The sequence below is a fragment of the Symsagittifera roscoffensis genome, chromosome 5, assembly GCF_963678635.1.
Source record: "Symsagittifera roscoffensis chromosome 5, txSymRosc1.1, whole genome shotgun sequence".
Taxonomy (NCBI): Eukaryota; Metazoa; Xenacoelomorpha; order Acoela; family Convolutidae; genus Symsagittifera; species Symsagittifera roscoffensis.
In genome coordinates, this window is record NC_087066.1 from 63,682,216 (window position 1) to 63,701,104 (window position 18,889).

At 36.1% G+C, this 18,889-nt stretch overlaps 1 protein-coding gene across 1 annotated transcript in view; it reads right to left on the reverse strand.

The window, feature by feature from the left end:
* Positions 1–12,210: 12,210 nt before the first annotated feature.
* LOC134846825 (uncharacterized) overlaps positions 12,211–18,889 on the reverse strand; it is an 80,252-nt gene continuing 73,573 nt past the window's right edge. The window contains exons 5-6 of the mRNA XM_063864220.1: positions 13,145–13,341; positions 12,211–12,378 (exon numbers count right to left, since the gene is read on the reverse strand). Coding sequence (XP_063720290.1) covers positions 12,211–12,378; positions 13,145–13,341 — 365 coding nt within the window. The remainder of the gene's footprint in view (positions 12,379–13,144; positions 13,342–18,889) is intronic.

Genomic DNA, 18,889 nt, shown 5'->3' on the forward strand with positions numbered 1-18,889 from the left:
TGCTGAAGATGGAAGCAATAAATACAAATTCAACAACTATGCAGCACTTAGTTTTGTTCCTGTCGTTATCTACTTCGATTTCGAATCGTTTTTGAAACCTGTAACCACATGCAATAACAACCCGAACACTTCGTCGTCTAGGATCTTAGAAAAACATGAACCCTCTGGTTACTCTCTGTGTGCGATTGAACATGGTTCTTCAAAACCATACTTCTTTGATTTAAACAGTAGTGAAAAATGTATACCAAAATTCATCGAGCAGTTACTCATACTAGCAAAACAAATCTACCAACAAAAAAATCGATACCCAAACTATATTGGCAATCGATCTATCCTGAAACAGGATGAAGCCACCTCATGCTGGTTGTGCCTAGCAGAGTTTGTTGAAGGTGAAACAAAATGTTTGGACCACTGTCACTACAGTGGTGAATTCCTAGGGTGGGCGCACTCAAAGTGTAACCTAGCGCGACAAAAGGTGCGATATACACCAGTTGTTGGACACAATATACAAAATTATGATCTTCACCATATTTGTTTGGCCTTGGGTGAGTTGGAACCAACGAGCACGATCCAAGTCATACCCGCAACAGATGAGAAGTATATCTCACTAAGCATTGGTGTATTGGTTGACACTTACACACGAGCAAATGGTGTTAAGCAAAATGTCTATGAATACTTGCGATTAATAGATTCATGTAAGTTTTTGAGTTCTTCGTTACAAAAACTCGTTGATAATTTACCAGCTGATAAGTTCTCTATACTAGATGAACACTTCAAACAAGCTGATGAGAGTTCTCGCGCACTTCTAAAGAGGAAAGGTTTTTACCCTTATTCCTATATGTCAAATCGATTAAAGTTTGATGAACAAAATCTGCCACCACTCAGTGCATGGGGAAACTCATTAGAAGGAGGAAAAATCAGTGTTAGTGAAGAAGATTTAAAACATGCTCAAACAGTCTTCGATAAATTCAATTGCATAAACTTAGAGCAATATCACAATCTCTATCTCACATGTGATACTCTTCTTCTCGCATGTGTTTTTGAAGAGTTTTGTTCGATAACTCACGCAAGCTACAGATTAGATTGCACGCATCATTTTACTGCGTCGAATCTTGCGGGAGATGCTTTCAAGAGGATCTGTAACGCTGATATTGAACTTCTTTCGGAAAGAGAGCATTTAGAAATGGTGAAAAATATGATGCGAGGTGGGACAGCATCTGTTTTTGAAAAAAGAAAATTCAATGCAAACAACCCGTACATGAATGAAAAGTACAACCCTCAAGAAAAAACAACTTATGGCTTCATGTTGGATGCAAATAATCTATATGGAGGTGTTATGCAAATGCATAAATTACCAGCACGGGACTTTGAGTTAATCCATGTTAAGGAAGACGGTGAAGTTAGTACAAGCAGTGAAACGAGCCTTGATGAAATATTGGCAACTCCAGAAGATTCAGATATTGGTTTCATTCTTGAAGTAGATCTCGAGTACCCTCAAGAACTTCATGAATCCCATCGAGACTATCCTTTAGCACCAACCAAAGAAGTGGTACCAGTGGAGTGGTTAAGTGATTACCAACGAGATCTGGCAAAACAAATGAAAAGCAATGATAATTATCGAGTTGCTCCTGGAAAAGTAAAAAAACTGCTTCAGACATTGCATAACAAGAATAATTATACAGTGCATTACAAACTCTTACAACTCTATGTTCGGTTGGGTTGAAAATAACGAAAGTACATAGAGTTTTAAAGTTCAAGCAAGAACTATGGTTAGAACCCTATATAACCCTAAACACAAACAAAAGGAAATCTGCACGAAACAAATTTGAAGAAGCACTGTACAAATTGTTGAATAATTCTGCATATGGAAAAACATGCGAATCGAAAAGAAAAAGAGTGAAGGTTAATATTGTACATAACGCTGAAGAAACAATGCAACAAATTTCTGCTTTTGACTTCAAGACATTTAAAATATTTGGTGATGATTTAGCGGCATTGACGTCAGCACCACGTGTCATTAATTGGAATGTACCTACCATAGTAGGAGCATGCGTGCTTGAAATCGCTAAATTTGAAATGTATCGGTTTCACTATGAAATTATGAAACCAAACTTTGACTGTCGATTGCTTTACTCCGATACCGATAGTTTGCTTTACGAAATAGAAACCGAAAAGAATGCAGATTTTTACGAAATTTTGAAAAACAAATCCAACATTATTGACGAATTCGATTTCTCAAATTATCCCGAAAACCATCCCCTGTTTAACAAGCAAAACAAACTGACAGTTCTCAAATACAAAGATGAGTTCCCAGCCGACACCATCACGGACTTCATTGCTTTAAAACCCAAGTTATACTCAATCGTCTCTCTAAGTGAGTACTTTCAATTACTCATCAAAATTTGTTGAAAAATTAGATTTTTTTTTTCAGTTTGTCGACAAAAAAAATTGGGAAAACCAAAAACTTTCGAGAAAAAAATCTTTTCCACAATTTGGGAAAATTTTTTTAAATGAAAAAATTGTCGAAAAAAATTTGGGAAAATTTTTTTTTTTGAAAAAAAAATTTTGCGAAAAAAAATTTGTCGAAATTTTGTGAAAAAAAAAATTTCGAAAAAAATTTGTCGAAAATTTGGGAAAAAAATTTTTTTCGAAAAAAAAATTTGGGAAAAAATTTTTTTCGAAAAAAATTTGTCAAAAATTTGTGAAAAAAAAATTTCGAAAAAAATTTGTCGGAAATTTGGTTAAAAATTTTTTTTCGAAAAAAAATTTGTCGAAAATTTGTGAAAAAAAAATTTTCGAAAAAAATTTGTCGGAAATTTGGGAAAATTTTTTCTTTTGGGAAAATTTTTTCTTTTGAAAAAAAAAATTGTCGAAAAAAAAATTGGGAAAAAAAAAATTTTTCGAAAAAAAAATTTGTCGAAATTTTGTGAAAAAAAAAATTTCGAAAAAAATTTGTCGAAAAAAAAAAATTTGGGAAAAAATTTTTTTCGAAAAAAAATTTGTCGAAAATTTGTGAAAAAAAAATTTTCGAAAAAAATTTGTCGGAAATTTGGGGAAAAATTTTTTTTCGAAAAAAAATTTCAATGTATTAACGATTAGTAATCATTTATTCGTTTTATATAGATCATCGTAAGTTTTCAGCTAAAGGCATTTCCAGGGCAACTCAAAATCTTCTTACTCATCGGAAGTATGAAGAAACTCTTGAGATGGGTAGTCTCTATCGAGCTGAAAACACCCGAAAACACCGTCATGTTCTGAATACTGTTCGTACGAATAAGATAGCATTGTCATCGTTCGACGAAAAACGGTATATATTGGATGATGGCATTTCAACGTTGCCATATGGTTACATCGAGTCTTCAAAACCGCCTTCAAACGATAGTCGTGGTGATAACAACAGCTCTACATTTCATGCCGATAGTGCGAACGATGAAACGTTAGATCGAGATAGTGATGATGATGACGATCTAGATGCATGGGTTGCTCATTTTGAAGACAATGACGCACCAATAGAATGGGATCAAGAGAATATACTAGATGGTATGTCGCAAGAACTTGATCGAACACAAATAGACTGGGATTATACGCAAGATGTGCAATACGATAGTGAAGATAGCTTCATTGACCCCAGCACAAGTCAATCACATGTACATCGTTCATTGTTCGATCTTATGTCAACAGCCTCAAATGAAATAGGATTCCAGACTCCGGATCCTGGATTTGCACGTCTCGATCAGATAAACGAGAGTGACCTTGACAGTGACGATATTGCCGACTTGAGTGCTGAAACTTCTACACAATCGTCTTCAGAATCGTCGGATAATTCTTTTCTAGATCGTGAAGCCGTTGAAGATGTGCCAACGCAACCAAAACGTTTTCGTAGGATATAAGAAAAAAATATTTGTTAATGTGATAGTATGTAAAACATTGTGCAGTAAAGAGTAACAGCATTTACATTCAGTGGTCAAGCCAGAAATAATTTTGCTTCAAACGCTTCTTATCTAATATTGACTTTAAGACATGTTTTATGTTTTAATGTGTACCAGTGTGTGTGTTAGAATTGGTGTTATATTTGAACCAAAAATTTTACAAAATTCAATTTAACCTTGAAACGTATGTTTTCCGTTTAATTCTTCAACAGTTTCTTCCTGAAAGTACTTGACATAGACGTTTACAGAAACCAGTCTATAGTAATACATAAAATTTTCAAGCTGATTCTATACATATATTTCAAACATATTCGGTGCAGAAATCAAGCGTCTTTCATATACCATGCATGAATCTAATAGCTATTACCATTTTATATACCACTCCAATTTGGTGCATAAACAAAAAGAACGAAATACACCGTCTGGGCATTTGGACGATTTAGCTATCAACCTAACAAAAATTTATATTCAGGATCATTGGTTTAAAAAATTATACATTGGGATCAAATTTGTGGGATCATTATTTGGGATCATAACAAATTTTACATGGGATCAGTACTTTTACATGGGATCTCAAAAATTTACGTTGGGATCTCAATACCCAATGATCCCTGTAGGGATCACCCCCCCCCCCCCCCCCCCCCGATCCCAGTGTAAATTAGCTATACTACTAGTTTGATCCGAAAAGCAACAAAAAATAGAAATAATTTTTCTTCGAAAACCTAATCGCGCCGGAAAAAGCTTTATTGGTTTCACAAAGCCCTCGGATTTGTCTGCGGTGTTGAAAGTTATGTTATGAAATCCACCGTACGTAGACTTGAGTTCTTTCAAATTACGCAAAACTGTTGGAACAAAAACAGTTTCTATTACTTTCAAAACCGCAAAAGAATTATGTTTTTGACAAAATTGGTGCTTTTGACGGAGGGCTGGAGGAGCTGAAAACACTTTGGGACCAAGTGAACAATCTTTTACTTGGTTAAAAGTAATATTTTTCGGCCAATCAGATTTGAGCATAGTATATGCACGCCTTACGTCTTGAATTTGCCATTTAATTTTAAGGGGGGGATTGCTCATGTTGTGATTTAGTACTTTAGTATGTTATAACCTTGACCTCTTTTATCTAATTAAGTACCCGTCAATGTTCACTCTACGAAGTCCAGTGGACTTCGGATCACTAGTTGCTCTTTTTAGACTACAGTCAGTTTTAATTCAAACAATACTTTTATTCTCTTTTAACTTTAGTTAGATACATTAGTTACCAGTGGTAAACATATACTTTTATTATGGCGCAGTCAACAACTGATTCGAACCTGCGGGGAATACCCGCCTTTTTGCCGAACCACACGGTAGAACCTCCCACCCAATGGAACAACTGTATAGACCAATTCCATTTGGCTATCATTGCGAAGGAAAATTTAGACATAGAGAACCTCAAAGAACCAGTGGAAGGGGAGACGACGTTACCGATCCTAGAAGGCGCCCAGGAGTCAGAAACTGACCAACAGAGTAAAGCCAGGGAGGCCAGGAACAAAGAAGTAATGCGTGTCTACGAACACGCTGAAGAGAAAAGACTAGCAGAAGAAAAACGGAAATTCGGAGGAATGAGGAGATATGAGGCTGGCAAAAAGTAAGGTCAATCCTATACTTGGCCTTAGGAGCGGAAGGCAAAAGAGTTTTCGCCCAGAAACATCCAAGGGTAAAAGTCCTAGGAATCTCATTCAAGGAATTTTACGAACTGCTAGAATCGGCTTTTATCAAACCAACCAACATAACATTTGAACGATATAAATTATTGAGCAGGAAACAAAAACATAAAGAATCCTATGAACAATTTTGGGGCGCGTTATCAGATTTAGCAAGATAATGTGAAATTGGAGTTAATGCAGAACAGGAGTAGATCAGAGACGTATTTATTTTTAACATGAAAAGTTGCGACTTACAACGTAGACTACTTTCGGAAACTCTCAATCCATTGGATGCACTGAACCAAGCAATCATTGACGAAAAAGGCTACTATAACCACCTCAAATTAACCAATATGACTAGATCTTTTAACACGACAGGAAGTAGCGGGAGAGTGTATAAAAACTTCAACTATGTAAAAAAGGAACCAAGCTTGAACATAGAAAGATCAAATACTTGTATGAAATTCGGGAATGCGTTTACCAAGGGTCATCTGAATGTGTGTCCGGCGAAAGAAATCGTGTGTAATAATTGTAAATATAAAGGACACTTCGGAAGACTTTGTAAATCAAAAGGAAGAAAACCCGCTGTAAATATTGTTGATGAAGCTGTAAATAGTCAGAATTGTTCATATTCTTCAGAAGACCTTCAGGCAGGAAGCGAAGAGAATTTTTGCGGAGTGATTAACGCGTGGACTGAAAAGGGGATAAGCGATAACGACGACTATTCCGTTCTTAACATCAGAACAATCAGGAAACCAAGAAATTAGTCAACATCGGATTGGGAGACGATGCTATAGTCAATTTGAACATTCCAGTGGATTCGACAAGCCCAGTGAGCTACCTGAAGCAAAATGTACTACGCAAATTGAATTTGAGAAATCCACACCTGAAGACACACCCAGTAGAGAAGAAAATTAGGGAGCTATACTGCGGATTCACAAACGACACAATCAACATCATCGGGAAAGTGGTAGTGAGATTACAATCCAATGGATGGATCGCGGACGAAACCCCATTTTTTATCCCTTCTGGACATGAGAGGAACATCCTGGGAAACGACAATCTTCCGAGAATTGGAATCGAGATAGCTCAACGACAGCCTCTACTACCCGTCATCAACATAACACGCCCAGAGTTGTGTAAGTTAAATAACTATTCAGACACGATCCTTAATCTGTATCATAAGTACAAAGGATTATTTAACAGAGTGGGAAAAATACCATTGAACAGAAAAATTACTCATTTCCACTCCCCATTCAAACCTATCCGAACCAAAGGTAGAAGAGTTCCCCTACATTTACTTGATAACGTAAAAACGGAACTAAATAGAATGGAAAAAGAGGGGCATATCGTGAAATTAAACAAATGCGATGAAGATTGTTTTATAAGTCCAATAGGGATTACAAGAAAAAAAGACGGTAGCATCAAGTTGGCATTAGATTCGAAACTATTAAAAAACCAGATATTCAAGAACAAGTATCGAATGCCAAATATACATGGACTGATTGATAATATTGCGCTCCAACTGTCAAGCAAAGAGTCAGGGGAAGTTTGGTTTAGTAGTCTAGATCTAAAAAATGCGTACAGCCAACTACAATTATGCACAGACACCAGCAAACAGTGTAATTTTAGTATTGTGGGGGGCGAAACCACTGGGACCTATAGGTTTTTAACTGGATTTTTTAACTGGCGACATGCCAAATGAATTCCAGAGGGTGATAGATTCTTTATTGAAAGACATTCCTTTTACCAATTGTTATAACGACGACATTTTAATAGCTTCGAAGGGTTCATTACATGAGCACAAAGCGATATTAACAAACATTTTAAACAATTTGGACAACAAGAATATGGCGGTAAAATGGGAGAAATGTGCATTTTTCCAAAACGAAATAGAGTGGCTAGGTTTCAAGATATCAAATTCGGGCGTGAAACCATTCGTGGGAAAATCAGATTCGATTAAAAAAAAATTAGGTCTTTCTTTGGGTCGATCAATCAATATATGAAATTTGTCCCGAATTTGTCTTCCCTAAGTTCTCCTCTACGACCACTTCTCGTAAAGAAATCAGTTTACCAATGGAATGACGAACATACTAAAGCGTTTGAAGAACTAAAACAACATATAGTGAACATAACAGAGAATAATCATTTCGACATAAAAAGGATGTCAAGACTAAAGACAGACGCTTCTCATAGCGGTTTGGGAGCTACCCTAGAATAATGGGATGGGGAGAATTGGAAAACACTAGCATTCGCCTCCCGATTTTTAAAAAACCACGAAAGTAAATATTCGACAAACGAACTTGAATTGTTGGGAGTAGTATGGGCGACAGAACATTTTAAAAATTACTTTTATGGTGCTGAATTTGAAATTGTAACGGATCTTAAGGCATTGTTATCAGCATTAAATGCAAACCAGAGTAATTGAACTATGCATAGCAGATTAACCCGTTGGGTAAACCGACTTTTACCATTTAATTTCAAGATCAAGCACATACCGGGAAAAGAAATGGGATTTACAGTTTTACTGTCGAGGCTACCTTCAGGAAAAGCACTCCCAATCTCACACTATGATAGCGAATTTGTAGTGGCTACAGTACAAAAGAGTGTAGAAAACCTCTCTGTAAATAGCGATTGTAAAAAGAATAATTGTAAAAAGAACGAAGTGTATAATCCAGTGGATGTAAATACGATCAGTAACTTGGATTGTAATAATCCAATGGGCGGAAAGAAAGAATTTTCGCTAAGCATCCAACGGTCGTTCTTCTCGAATAATCTGAATTACGTAAATGACACTATCAGAATTTGTAATTCCAATCACTCGCGTTCAGAGTCTTGCACAAGCGGTTGCGTTCCATTAAATTTATCAAAATTTGACTTCAATTATTTTCACTTATCAGATAAAACCTTTTTATTTTTTCTTGCCCAGTCAATACTTTCAATCAATCAGTCATTAAATTAAGATAAAAAAAAACAGTTACAAAAATTCATTACATCGGTTAACTTGTTAAAAATTTCCCTCAGGGCAGAAAAGAAAGGAATTTTATTGAACTTTAATAACGATACAATGTCAGAATTACACCAGAAATTACTGGCCAAGTACAAGGGAGATCTCAGATTGCCTGACAACCCGTTATCGCTCACAGATCATTGCTCAAAAAAGCTTACCAAACTCATGACGGACGAAGATAAAAGCCTCAAGGAGGTAAAGAAGGCGGTACAGGAAGGCAGACCATTGGACAAATTCGGAGCCTACCTAAAGAACTTGCAGAGGGACATTCACGTGAAAGAAGGACTGTTATTTAACGATAACAAATTGATAGTACCGGCTGCATTAAAAATACCATTCCTGTCACTTCTTCACGAAACCCACCCAGGACAGTTCGGGATGAAAGCCTTGGCAGAAAATATCTGGTGGCCACACCTATACAGAGAGATCTACCATCACGGAAAGAATTGCATTCAGAGTATTATGGCCGGTAAGAACCTAAAAGTGTTACTAGGGACGAACAATACTGAGAAATTACCGATTCTGACCAAACCAAACGAAGAAGTAGATTTAGACTTTGCGGGCCCATTGGACAAGAGTTGGGGTAACTCAAAATACCTTTTGTTAAACATCGATCGCTTTTCAAAGTTTTACGTCTGCAAAGGTAGTGAACAAAACCTCGGCTTCTTCGATTTTAACTTTCATGACAGACTACTGCCATCTTCACGGATTTCCATAGTCCATTAGAGCCGACCATGGGTCAGGTTTTACTTCGCTTGATTTTAGAAACTTCTGTGAGAAGAACAACATTAATTTAATCCTATGTACGGTCGGGGATCATAGATCCAACGGAGTAGTAGAAAGACTCATTTACACTGTCAAAGCTAAGCTACTGGCAATGTCGTTCAACGATCCAAAACCATCTTTAAATACGGCAATTGATAAAAATTTTTTGGAGTATCCGTTCGACGAAACAATCATCCTCTGGATGCTCTTCTTTCTCAAAACATTTAAATAGATCTCCCAATACGTTCCGGAAATCTTTGGTCTCTCACGCGATTAGTTTAGATAAGGGGAAGTCAATTCTATCAAAGGACAGAGCACAAGACTGGGGGGTGACGACGCGTTTGAAGATGGCTATCTGGAAAACAGAATAATGGAGGAAAGAGGGTACGAGAGCGACCCTGCGGACAAAGTAGATAGAAATCTGCAGCGAGCTCTACTGTCAAACCCTTTCAGCCAAGGAGGTAACTGGTTTAGGAGAACAGTTAACAGGAGGGAAGGCGAACCGTATTTTAAACCACTTGGGGGTAAACCTCTGTCAGACACGAAGCATACGGTCACATTAGACAACGGACACGTGATCAGAAAATCTGACTTAGTTTTACACAAAATAAAATCCAACCGGCAGCTCCTAGGACATTTTCGGCAAGACCGAATTCGCTCATTAATAATAATGATTTAGCAGGCAAGCGAAAAAGAAACTCCCTTTCCAAGTGACGGGATTCAAATGTAGGAGGCCCTTCAACGAGTTACACACCAACGGGAGGAAATACAAACAAAAGGAAGAGAACTAACTCTACGAGCACGAAAGGTTCAAAATTCGACTTTAATAGCTTAGATTCTTCGTTAGAGTTAGACCTTTGGGATAAATTCATTGATGACTACTTGGGTACGGAAGCGGAAACTGTATGTAATACACCGACTGTTAACTTACATAGTGATTTAGATCAGCCAAGAAGTACCGTACAAGGCCAAATAAACACTCAGACAACGATCACTTTACCAACGGGCACAAGCGACGACCCAATTCGCGTGGACAGCTCTCCGCAGAAGACAGTGGAGACACCAAAAACTCCGATATCCTTCAAACATCGCGCAAAAGGAACCCAGGCCCCCCTAAATTTTACGGAGATGGGCGTTTTATCGACCAAGTGACGCTTGGAACGGAAACCAACAGGGCAGTAGACTCCGATGACGAACTGCTAATTACGTTCTCCAGCGCAAAGAGTCCGCGATCTAATTTAACTTACTGTACGACGTCCCCTTCGGATTATCTGACACCTATTGAAGAGATCCCACGCCACACGACACTGGTTGCGGAAACCACACAAGGTCCCTTTTCAACACCCTCCTCTCAAGCAACAAAAGCCGCATGGGTATCTCCACCATTGGTAGAAGTTACTAGTAATACCCAGGAGGATGACGGCAGTGACATATCCTCGGGAAGTGACGCTGATGTAAGAAGAGAGGCCGATAACTTCCATGATAGATATAACGGCACGGCCTTAAACTCTGAAAACTGTTGAACTCTGGTTTCATGATATCTTTCGTATTTGCTTGAGCTTTTATCCATTGGATAACCCAAATTTTTTTTTTACTATTATCTAGTTTGTGATTTAGTTAGTTTGCCTTAATTGTATAAATGCTACATAACCCCAGTTGTACATATCATCTTGTACATTCAGTGTTGATATCTGTGTAAACCTGTAAGTAGCCTGTATATATTACCATATAATCACCTCCATTGTAATTTGTACTCTCTGTAAATGTCCATTGGTGCTAATCGTGGTTACTTTTTGTTTCAACTTTGGCCCTGGTGGAGCGAGGGGAGATGGAGTATATGTGTGATATTGGCTACATCGACGGGCGGGCAGATATTAATTTTTTGTGCAGTGGGGAATGTTGTGATTTAGTATTTTAGTATGTTATAACCTTGACCTCTATTATCTAATTAAGTACCAGTCAATGTTCACTCTACGAAGTCCAGTGGACTTCGGATCACTAGTTGCTCTTTTTACACTACAGTCAGCTTTAATTCAAACAATACTCTCTTTGAACTTTAGTTAGATACATTAGTTACCAGTGGTAAACACTACAGTCAGCTTTAATTCAAACAATACTCTCTTTGAACTTTAGTTAGATACATTAGTTACCAGTGGTAAACATAATCTTTTATTAGCTCACTTGGTCTATTAAGGTGGGAGATTGTTCACATGGGTCACGCTTCGTCGGCAGTTTTTTTGTAAAAAGTCATTTCAAATTTTTTGAGTTCGTTTACACTCTTCAGCTTCAGTCACTATGTTTGTCAAAGTTTTAAGCACCGCATGCAATTTTTTCGAAAAAAAAGCTGCTTTTGAACATTTTTCGGAAAATTTTATGTATAAAATTAACTCTTCTTTCACCTTCTGTCTGAAAATAAGCATATAAGGGCACCGAAGGCATGTGAAAATTTTAGGGTTGACCAGTCATAAATGGATGACAAAAAATAGTAAAAGACAATCAGAGTTGAGGGGAATAGAAGTGAGGGAAAAGTGACCCAAATTATATTGGCCAATCTTGCAGTACTAGAAAATATGACAGGAATGAACTGAAAAACCTGCCAGGTTCAAACTACTTAAAGGACGTTGATTGGCTAAAAACTTTTGCTTATTCGGTGTTTCTCTCATAAAAATAGCCCGTAGGCTAGCTATTCGTTTATCCTCCGGACGATTTTTTTGTTCAAGCCGCAAAGTAACATTTTTTCAAGCCGTGGACTAATTTTTTGTTCATGCCGTGAACTAACTTTTTTTCAACCCGTGGACTAACTTTTTGTCCAAACCGTGGACTAAAACTTTGTTCTTCCGTGGACTAGCGTTAAGTTCGTAACGTGGACTAACTTTTTGTTCATGACGTAGAAGACTATTCCGTCACTCATGCAGCTGATGGATCGCATCGCTCTCAGCAGGCGGAACAGGGCCGGGTAGATGGGCAGCAAACTCCAGTAGTGCAACACCTGGTCACAAAAAATAATGAGCAAACCAACCCTTATTAGTGCGTATTGGGAAACGGCTACTGTATTTTCTCATGGTATGAATAGCGATTTTTTCTAACGTTTTAAATTGAAGTCTTTTTGGTTTGAAAAAAAACCCAAACTTTTTTAAATTGTTAGTTACACAATTTTTAAAAAAAAAGATTTTTCTGAGGTCGTGTTTTACAAAAAATCAAAAACTGTGCCGTCATTTTATGCTCCTCAAATTGATTTTCCGAGCTCTCAGAAACACCATTAAGAACATAATTTGGAATAATTTTCTGCATCGAAACAACAGGCCAAAAATGCTGTTTTTGAGAACTTTTTAGAAGATTTGATGACAACGAACCTTTTTGTAGTATGTTATGGTAAACTTTCATCCGTTTGTTATAGTATTTTTTGAGTCATCTAAATTTAATTGTTACACAACACCCAAAAAAAAAGATTTTTTTTTGCTTTAGTTCTCAGTTAGTTTTTAGTTTAAGTTTTTAGTTTTTGATATTTAAAGAAATTTTGCGGTCCTTTTTGTCTATATGATCTAAGGTTTAAAAAAGTAGGCGAATAGATTTTGCTCATCGAGATGCCACCTGACAGGCTGATACCTTTTTGGTATTCTCCCAAACCGGCGAACTAAATTGTAAACGTACAATTTCATAGAACGTATGTTATAAGTTTTGGCTTGAAATTTTTTCTAAATAAATGCGTTTTTTCTGCGCTCTTCACCCCTGAAAATGTGGGGGTGTTTGGTTACCTGATAGACGAAAAAGGGTAGAAATGAGATGTAGTATAGAAGGGTGAGGGTGAGGAGGGTTCGACAGATCTGCATCTGCTTCTTCCTACAAGAGCGGGCACTGCCTGCAGCTCCTGGGGCTGATGGTATCGCACACGGGTCCAGGTCAATGGCAAATTTCGACTTTCCGGAATCTTTTCCCGAAGAAGTTGCCTGCTCTGAATAACAAAACGAATTATTTAACAAGAGCAGTTAGCTGAGAAATGTATGTATCACAGAAAAAATCGCCCAACATTTCTCGTCTTTCTTCGGATTTTTGAGGCGACTATGTTTACAAGAGTCATTAATAAATTATTCTCCAAAGCATTTTCAGCCAATCGATTGACCACACTGTAACCTTTTTATGATTTGTCTTGAAGGTTCTATTTTAGAATTTAGAGATTCTCCCGGAGCGAGGTGTTCGATTTATGTTTCGACTTTCTCGACCCAAAATTCACATGTTTCGACCGCCTTGACCAACAGCCCTGATAAAATTATGAAAATTGTCTAATTTGAAGTCCCCCATTATAAAAAAAAATTTGCAACCATATGTAATGCCATTTATGGAAAGTGTGTAATTTTAACATAAAGTTTCTCCAGCAATTTTCAATGATGGCACTTTTTGGTCAAATCGGGTGGTGCTGCAAGAAACCGCACTTTTCGGAAGTCGGCGTTTGTTAGTTTTTTGAAGATGAACGGAACAATCGAGTTTGCAAAAACGATCATCAAAAATAAATCTGAACGAGCTAAGTGATGTCTCATATGCTTATATTGGGCTATAGATTTGAATCGAATCAAAATCCAAAATTTTCTCAGGTTAAAAATTTTTCAGCAAATCAAATGAATTAATTGATTGATTGGCTTACTAAAATGTCAATTTTTTTCAGCTTATTTTAATTTTTAGATAGATTTGAATCTCGCCAGCATGCAATTTGTTTTAATGGGAAATATTCTGTTGTGCAAATAAACAGCTGGCTTTTGTTTTTCTGCTTGTTGTTTCGGATGATTTGCAACAACATTGATTTTTATCGTGCTGTTAACAATTTTATTGGATTTGAATGTTTTTGGTTGGCTCCTGTAATTTATAAATTAACAATTTCTCTTGTTCTTCTGCAATTTCCTTGGTTTTTTTCATAAATCTATTTTTGTGTAATATTTTTCGACCGTGTTTGACCTAGATTTTGACTGCGTTCGACCTATGTTTCGACTATCACGACTGATATCGGGTATGTTTTGATTTTGTGCTGGACTTAAGTTGCTGAGCTTCTCGACCGCGGAGTGTCAGTCGAAAAACTGCACTTGCTCGACTTTCAAAGTCGAAACAATAGTCCGGCACCTCGGCTCGGCCTGAAAAACTCTTAACTGATCCGTGTTTAATTTCTTCTAGCTCGTTACTTTTTTCGGCTTGCTTTTCAACAAAACGAGTCATACACCTAATTCAAACTAGGAAAATCAGATGACATTGTTATCATGCCAAGATTCTTGCATGAATTTTGAATGTTTTATTGTAGCAATTTAATGGGGTACGATCTCGAAGAATCGCAAAAAGTCTTGTAAATAATAACCAGAACTTTACAAAAAATTATCGGAGTGAAATGTTTTTCTTACATTTGAACTCAGGAAGTTGATATCTTCAATGGGTTATAAAAGTTTTTTTGAAAATTATTATTTTGATCGGTGAAAATTGACTGAATAAAAAAAACCACTTCGAGTATAAATATTTTCGTTTTCTTCGAAAGTTGGAACAATAAAGACTGACGGATGCATTTGTAGTTCGAACTTTGAACTAATACCCTCCCCAGATCATTTAAATGACAAACCAGCCAGCCCTGGTCGAGGTATTTGACTATGCTCTCTCTGACTGACACAACCAAAGTCGAGTATGTTTCCACAATCTCAACCAAGTTTGATGTCTGTTTTGACTTTTTTGATCGAAACCATGAATGAAGCCCTACTTTGTTCGAGCAAACCCACATATATATATATTTCGATCGTAGCAACCAAAATTGGCTTTTGTTTGTTGCAAGAATTGAATCGAAGAATGCTTTCCAGATAAATCTTGAAGAATTATGACAATGAAAGCAAATACTTGAAAAACTAATACCTAGTTTTATTTATTGCGGTGAAAGGTTCTAAAAAAATATGTAATTATTAAAATCATTTTTTTTGTTTTTATAAACTTTTTTTGGACCTCGCCCTGAAACGAACATTGAAAACCTCGTCCTGAATCGAGAAGAGGATGCAATATTTATGAGCGAGGTTGTTCGTTTTTCTCCAGACAAACTTCAACTTTTAACCAGCTTAAAACGTTGTTTTAAGCTCAAGTTATAAAAACTAATCACCTAAGGTCCTTTTTTGCAAAGTTATCAAGCCCTAATTATTGGTAATTTTGCCAGCTTGGAAAAATTAACACGCGATACATTTCATACTAATAACGCGCGTGAACGGAGTTTGAATCCGCCTTGAAAATCATTTCAAACTGAAGTTATGCTTCCTACTTGGTCTATTTAAATAATTGTTTTTTTTTGCTGCCTATATCACTTTGTAATTTATATTTTGTGTGGAGATAATTTTGTTTAAAAATACTACAATATTGAAAATAAATTGAAAATTTATCCGTTTTTCCAGTAAAAAGGAACACCACTCCATAAACCTTATAAGTTAGTCGGAATTTTTAGATCCTCGCCTTGAGACGAGCAGTTTTTTCCCCTCCAAGAAAACGTTTCGATGAAAATTGAGACACGCTATTTGGACTAATTATTGCTTTGCTTAGTATTAGACATAGCGTGAGGGGAGATGATTAATAAATAAAAAATTGAAAGAAATAGTACACTAGAAAGTTTTTTAGGGAAATTTATCCAAGAAGGAACACCTCTACATAGAACCTAAAGTCTAGTCAGTATATTCAGGGTTTCGCATTATTACGAGCAGTTTTTCTGTCTTAGAAGTTGTTCCGATTCACTTTGGTCTTTTTAATAATTGCATATATCATACTTAATAAAATGCATAGCGTGCAGGAGGATCATTTTTCACAAAAAACTGAACTGAAAATTGCAATATTCAAAACATTATTTGAAATTTCATCCAATTTCTCCAAAAAAGCCGCAAAAAACACTTCTACATAGACCTTAAAGGCTAGTCAGAAAACTCAGGGCTTCGCCTTGATACGAGCAGTTTTTCCGTCTCCGAAGTTGTTACAATTTAAATTGAGACACTCTATTTGGTCTAATTAATTCTTTGCTCATGCAAAATATATCATTTAGTTCTGAACATAGCGTGCGAGGAAATGATGTTTACAAAAAAAAATCTGAACGAAATTTTACAAAAGTTTTTTTTTGAAAATTTAAAACTTTTCCACCAAAAAAGCCGAAAAAGAACAGCACTACAAAAAACCTAAAGGCTAGTCGGATTATTTAAGGCTTTGCGCTATTTGAGTAAGCTATTTGGTCCAATTAATGCTTTGCTAATGCAAAATATACCACCTAGTATTATTGATAGCGTGTGGTGAGATATTTTTAATAAAAAAATTCTGAAATAAATATCACAAAACATTGCTTAATTTTTTTTAAATTTGTCCATACCCCACAAAAAGCCAAAAAGGAACAACACTACATATACCTTACGCGATAGTCGAGATATTCAGGGCTTTGCCTTGATACGAGCATTCTTAGAAATTGTCGCAGGTCAAAATGAGCTATGCAATTTGGTCTAATGAATTCGTTGCTTATGCAAAAAATATCATATAGTGTTATAGATGGTTTTTTCTGAATTTTTAATTTTTTCTTATAACAAACACTACTCTGTAAACCTCAACAAACAGTTGGAACATTTGAGGCTCGGCCTTGATCCAAGCAGTTTTGTTTTTCAGACTCAGATTATGTTTTTATTCTCCAGACAAAAAGCTATTTACTAGCAATTTTTGGCAATTTATGTATAACGCTTAGAAGATATCGATGTCTTGAATTCAAGTTGAAGAGGTCATTTCTTCTGTGATCATTTTTGTGTAGTTATGGTGTTTCAAAGTTGCCAATTAGGCCATTATGGGATAATTATGCGTAAGATATTTCGTTAAATAACGCACAAGCGGAGATTTAATCCGTCTTGGAACTAGTTGTAAATAGAAATGAGGCTTGCTATTTTATTGTTTGCTAAATATATCATTTGAAAGATTACATAGCTTTTACAAAAAAAACGAAGAAAAAAACTACTTTTGTTTCGATTTTTTATTTTAAAAAATATCCAGCTTCCCCCAAAAGGTGAAAACTACTTCACAGACTTTGAGGGGTAGTCGGAACATTCAGGGCTTCAGTATGGTACGTGCAGTCTTGCTCCGTCTTAGGAATCATTCGAAAATAATTTGAAACACGCTATTTTGTCTAGCATATACTTTGCTTAGGCAAAAATATCAGTTAGTAAAATACATAGCGTGTGGTGAGGGTTTTCAAAAAATTTCTTATAAATGTACGCAATTTTTTCCACTTTTTTCCAAATAGTTTTTCATTTTTTAAAACAAACACTTCTCCGCAGATCTGAAAAGGCAGTCGAGTCGGAACATTTGAGATTTGGCCTTGATACGAGCAGTTTTAATTTTTCTGACATTTGAAGAAACTGGCGGATTATTATGCTCGGAGTGATTGTGCTTTTATTCTCCAGAAAAATTACGGTTTCCAACTAGCAGTTTTTGAAATTTTTTGCACAAGATTTAGAAGTCATTGATTTCTTGAGCTCAAATTTCAAAAGTAATTTCTTTGTGATCATTTTTTGTAGTTATGGGGTTTTAAAGATAGCCAATTAGGCCACTTTGGGACAATTTACGCGCAAAATTTTTTGTACAAATAACGCAGAAGCGGAGATTTAATCCGTCTTGGAACTCGTTCAAATCTCTTAGAAATTGTTCAAAATAAATTACATATTTGGTCTATTTATTTTTATGCTTCTGCGAAATATATCATTTAGTATTTTACATAACGTGTTAAAAGGGTTTTCAAAAAATCTCAAAAATTTTTTTTCCCAATAATTTTTCAATACTTAAAAGCGAACACAAAAGCAGGCGGAACATGCGAGGTTTGTCACTGATACAAGCAGTTATGTTTTTTTCCGACTTGCGAAGAAACTGACTGAATATTTGTGCTCGAAGTGGTTATGTTTTTATTCTCGAGACCCAAAAATCAAAACGTGAAGTTATTGCCAAAAAGAGAAAAATTATAGTTGCCAAAAAGATAAAAAATGATAGAGAAAAAATATGAAATAGAATAGTCACTGATGAAATCAAGAAAAAGCTTAAGATTAATAGCACATTTATAAGTTGTAAGAACAACACTTTCTTGATACTTGGAAAATTTCAAAAATCATAAAACAGCACAAATACTAAATTTCTTGGCAGTTCGTGTTGCAATAACAACTCGTTGCTCAAACCAATCAACGAGCTGAGCTGACTCTGAAGCCAAATAGTACTGTAAATTTGATGTCAGTTTTTACAAGATACTTAAAGCTGCCATGTACTAAAAAACATCCATGGCCGCCATTAAGGTGGTCTTATTAGGGCGGTAACACTAATCCAGTCACATTAAGACGGTCACATAAGGCGGTCACTACTAAATAATGAGTAGTAAATACTTTCAAGAAATTTCGATGAATAATGGTGAAAAGGGCCTGTGCGCGTCAATCTCCAAGATTATATAAAAAACGGTTTTTAAACAATTTAATTAATGAGTATTTTCTCGGCAA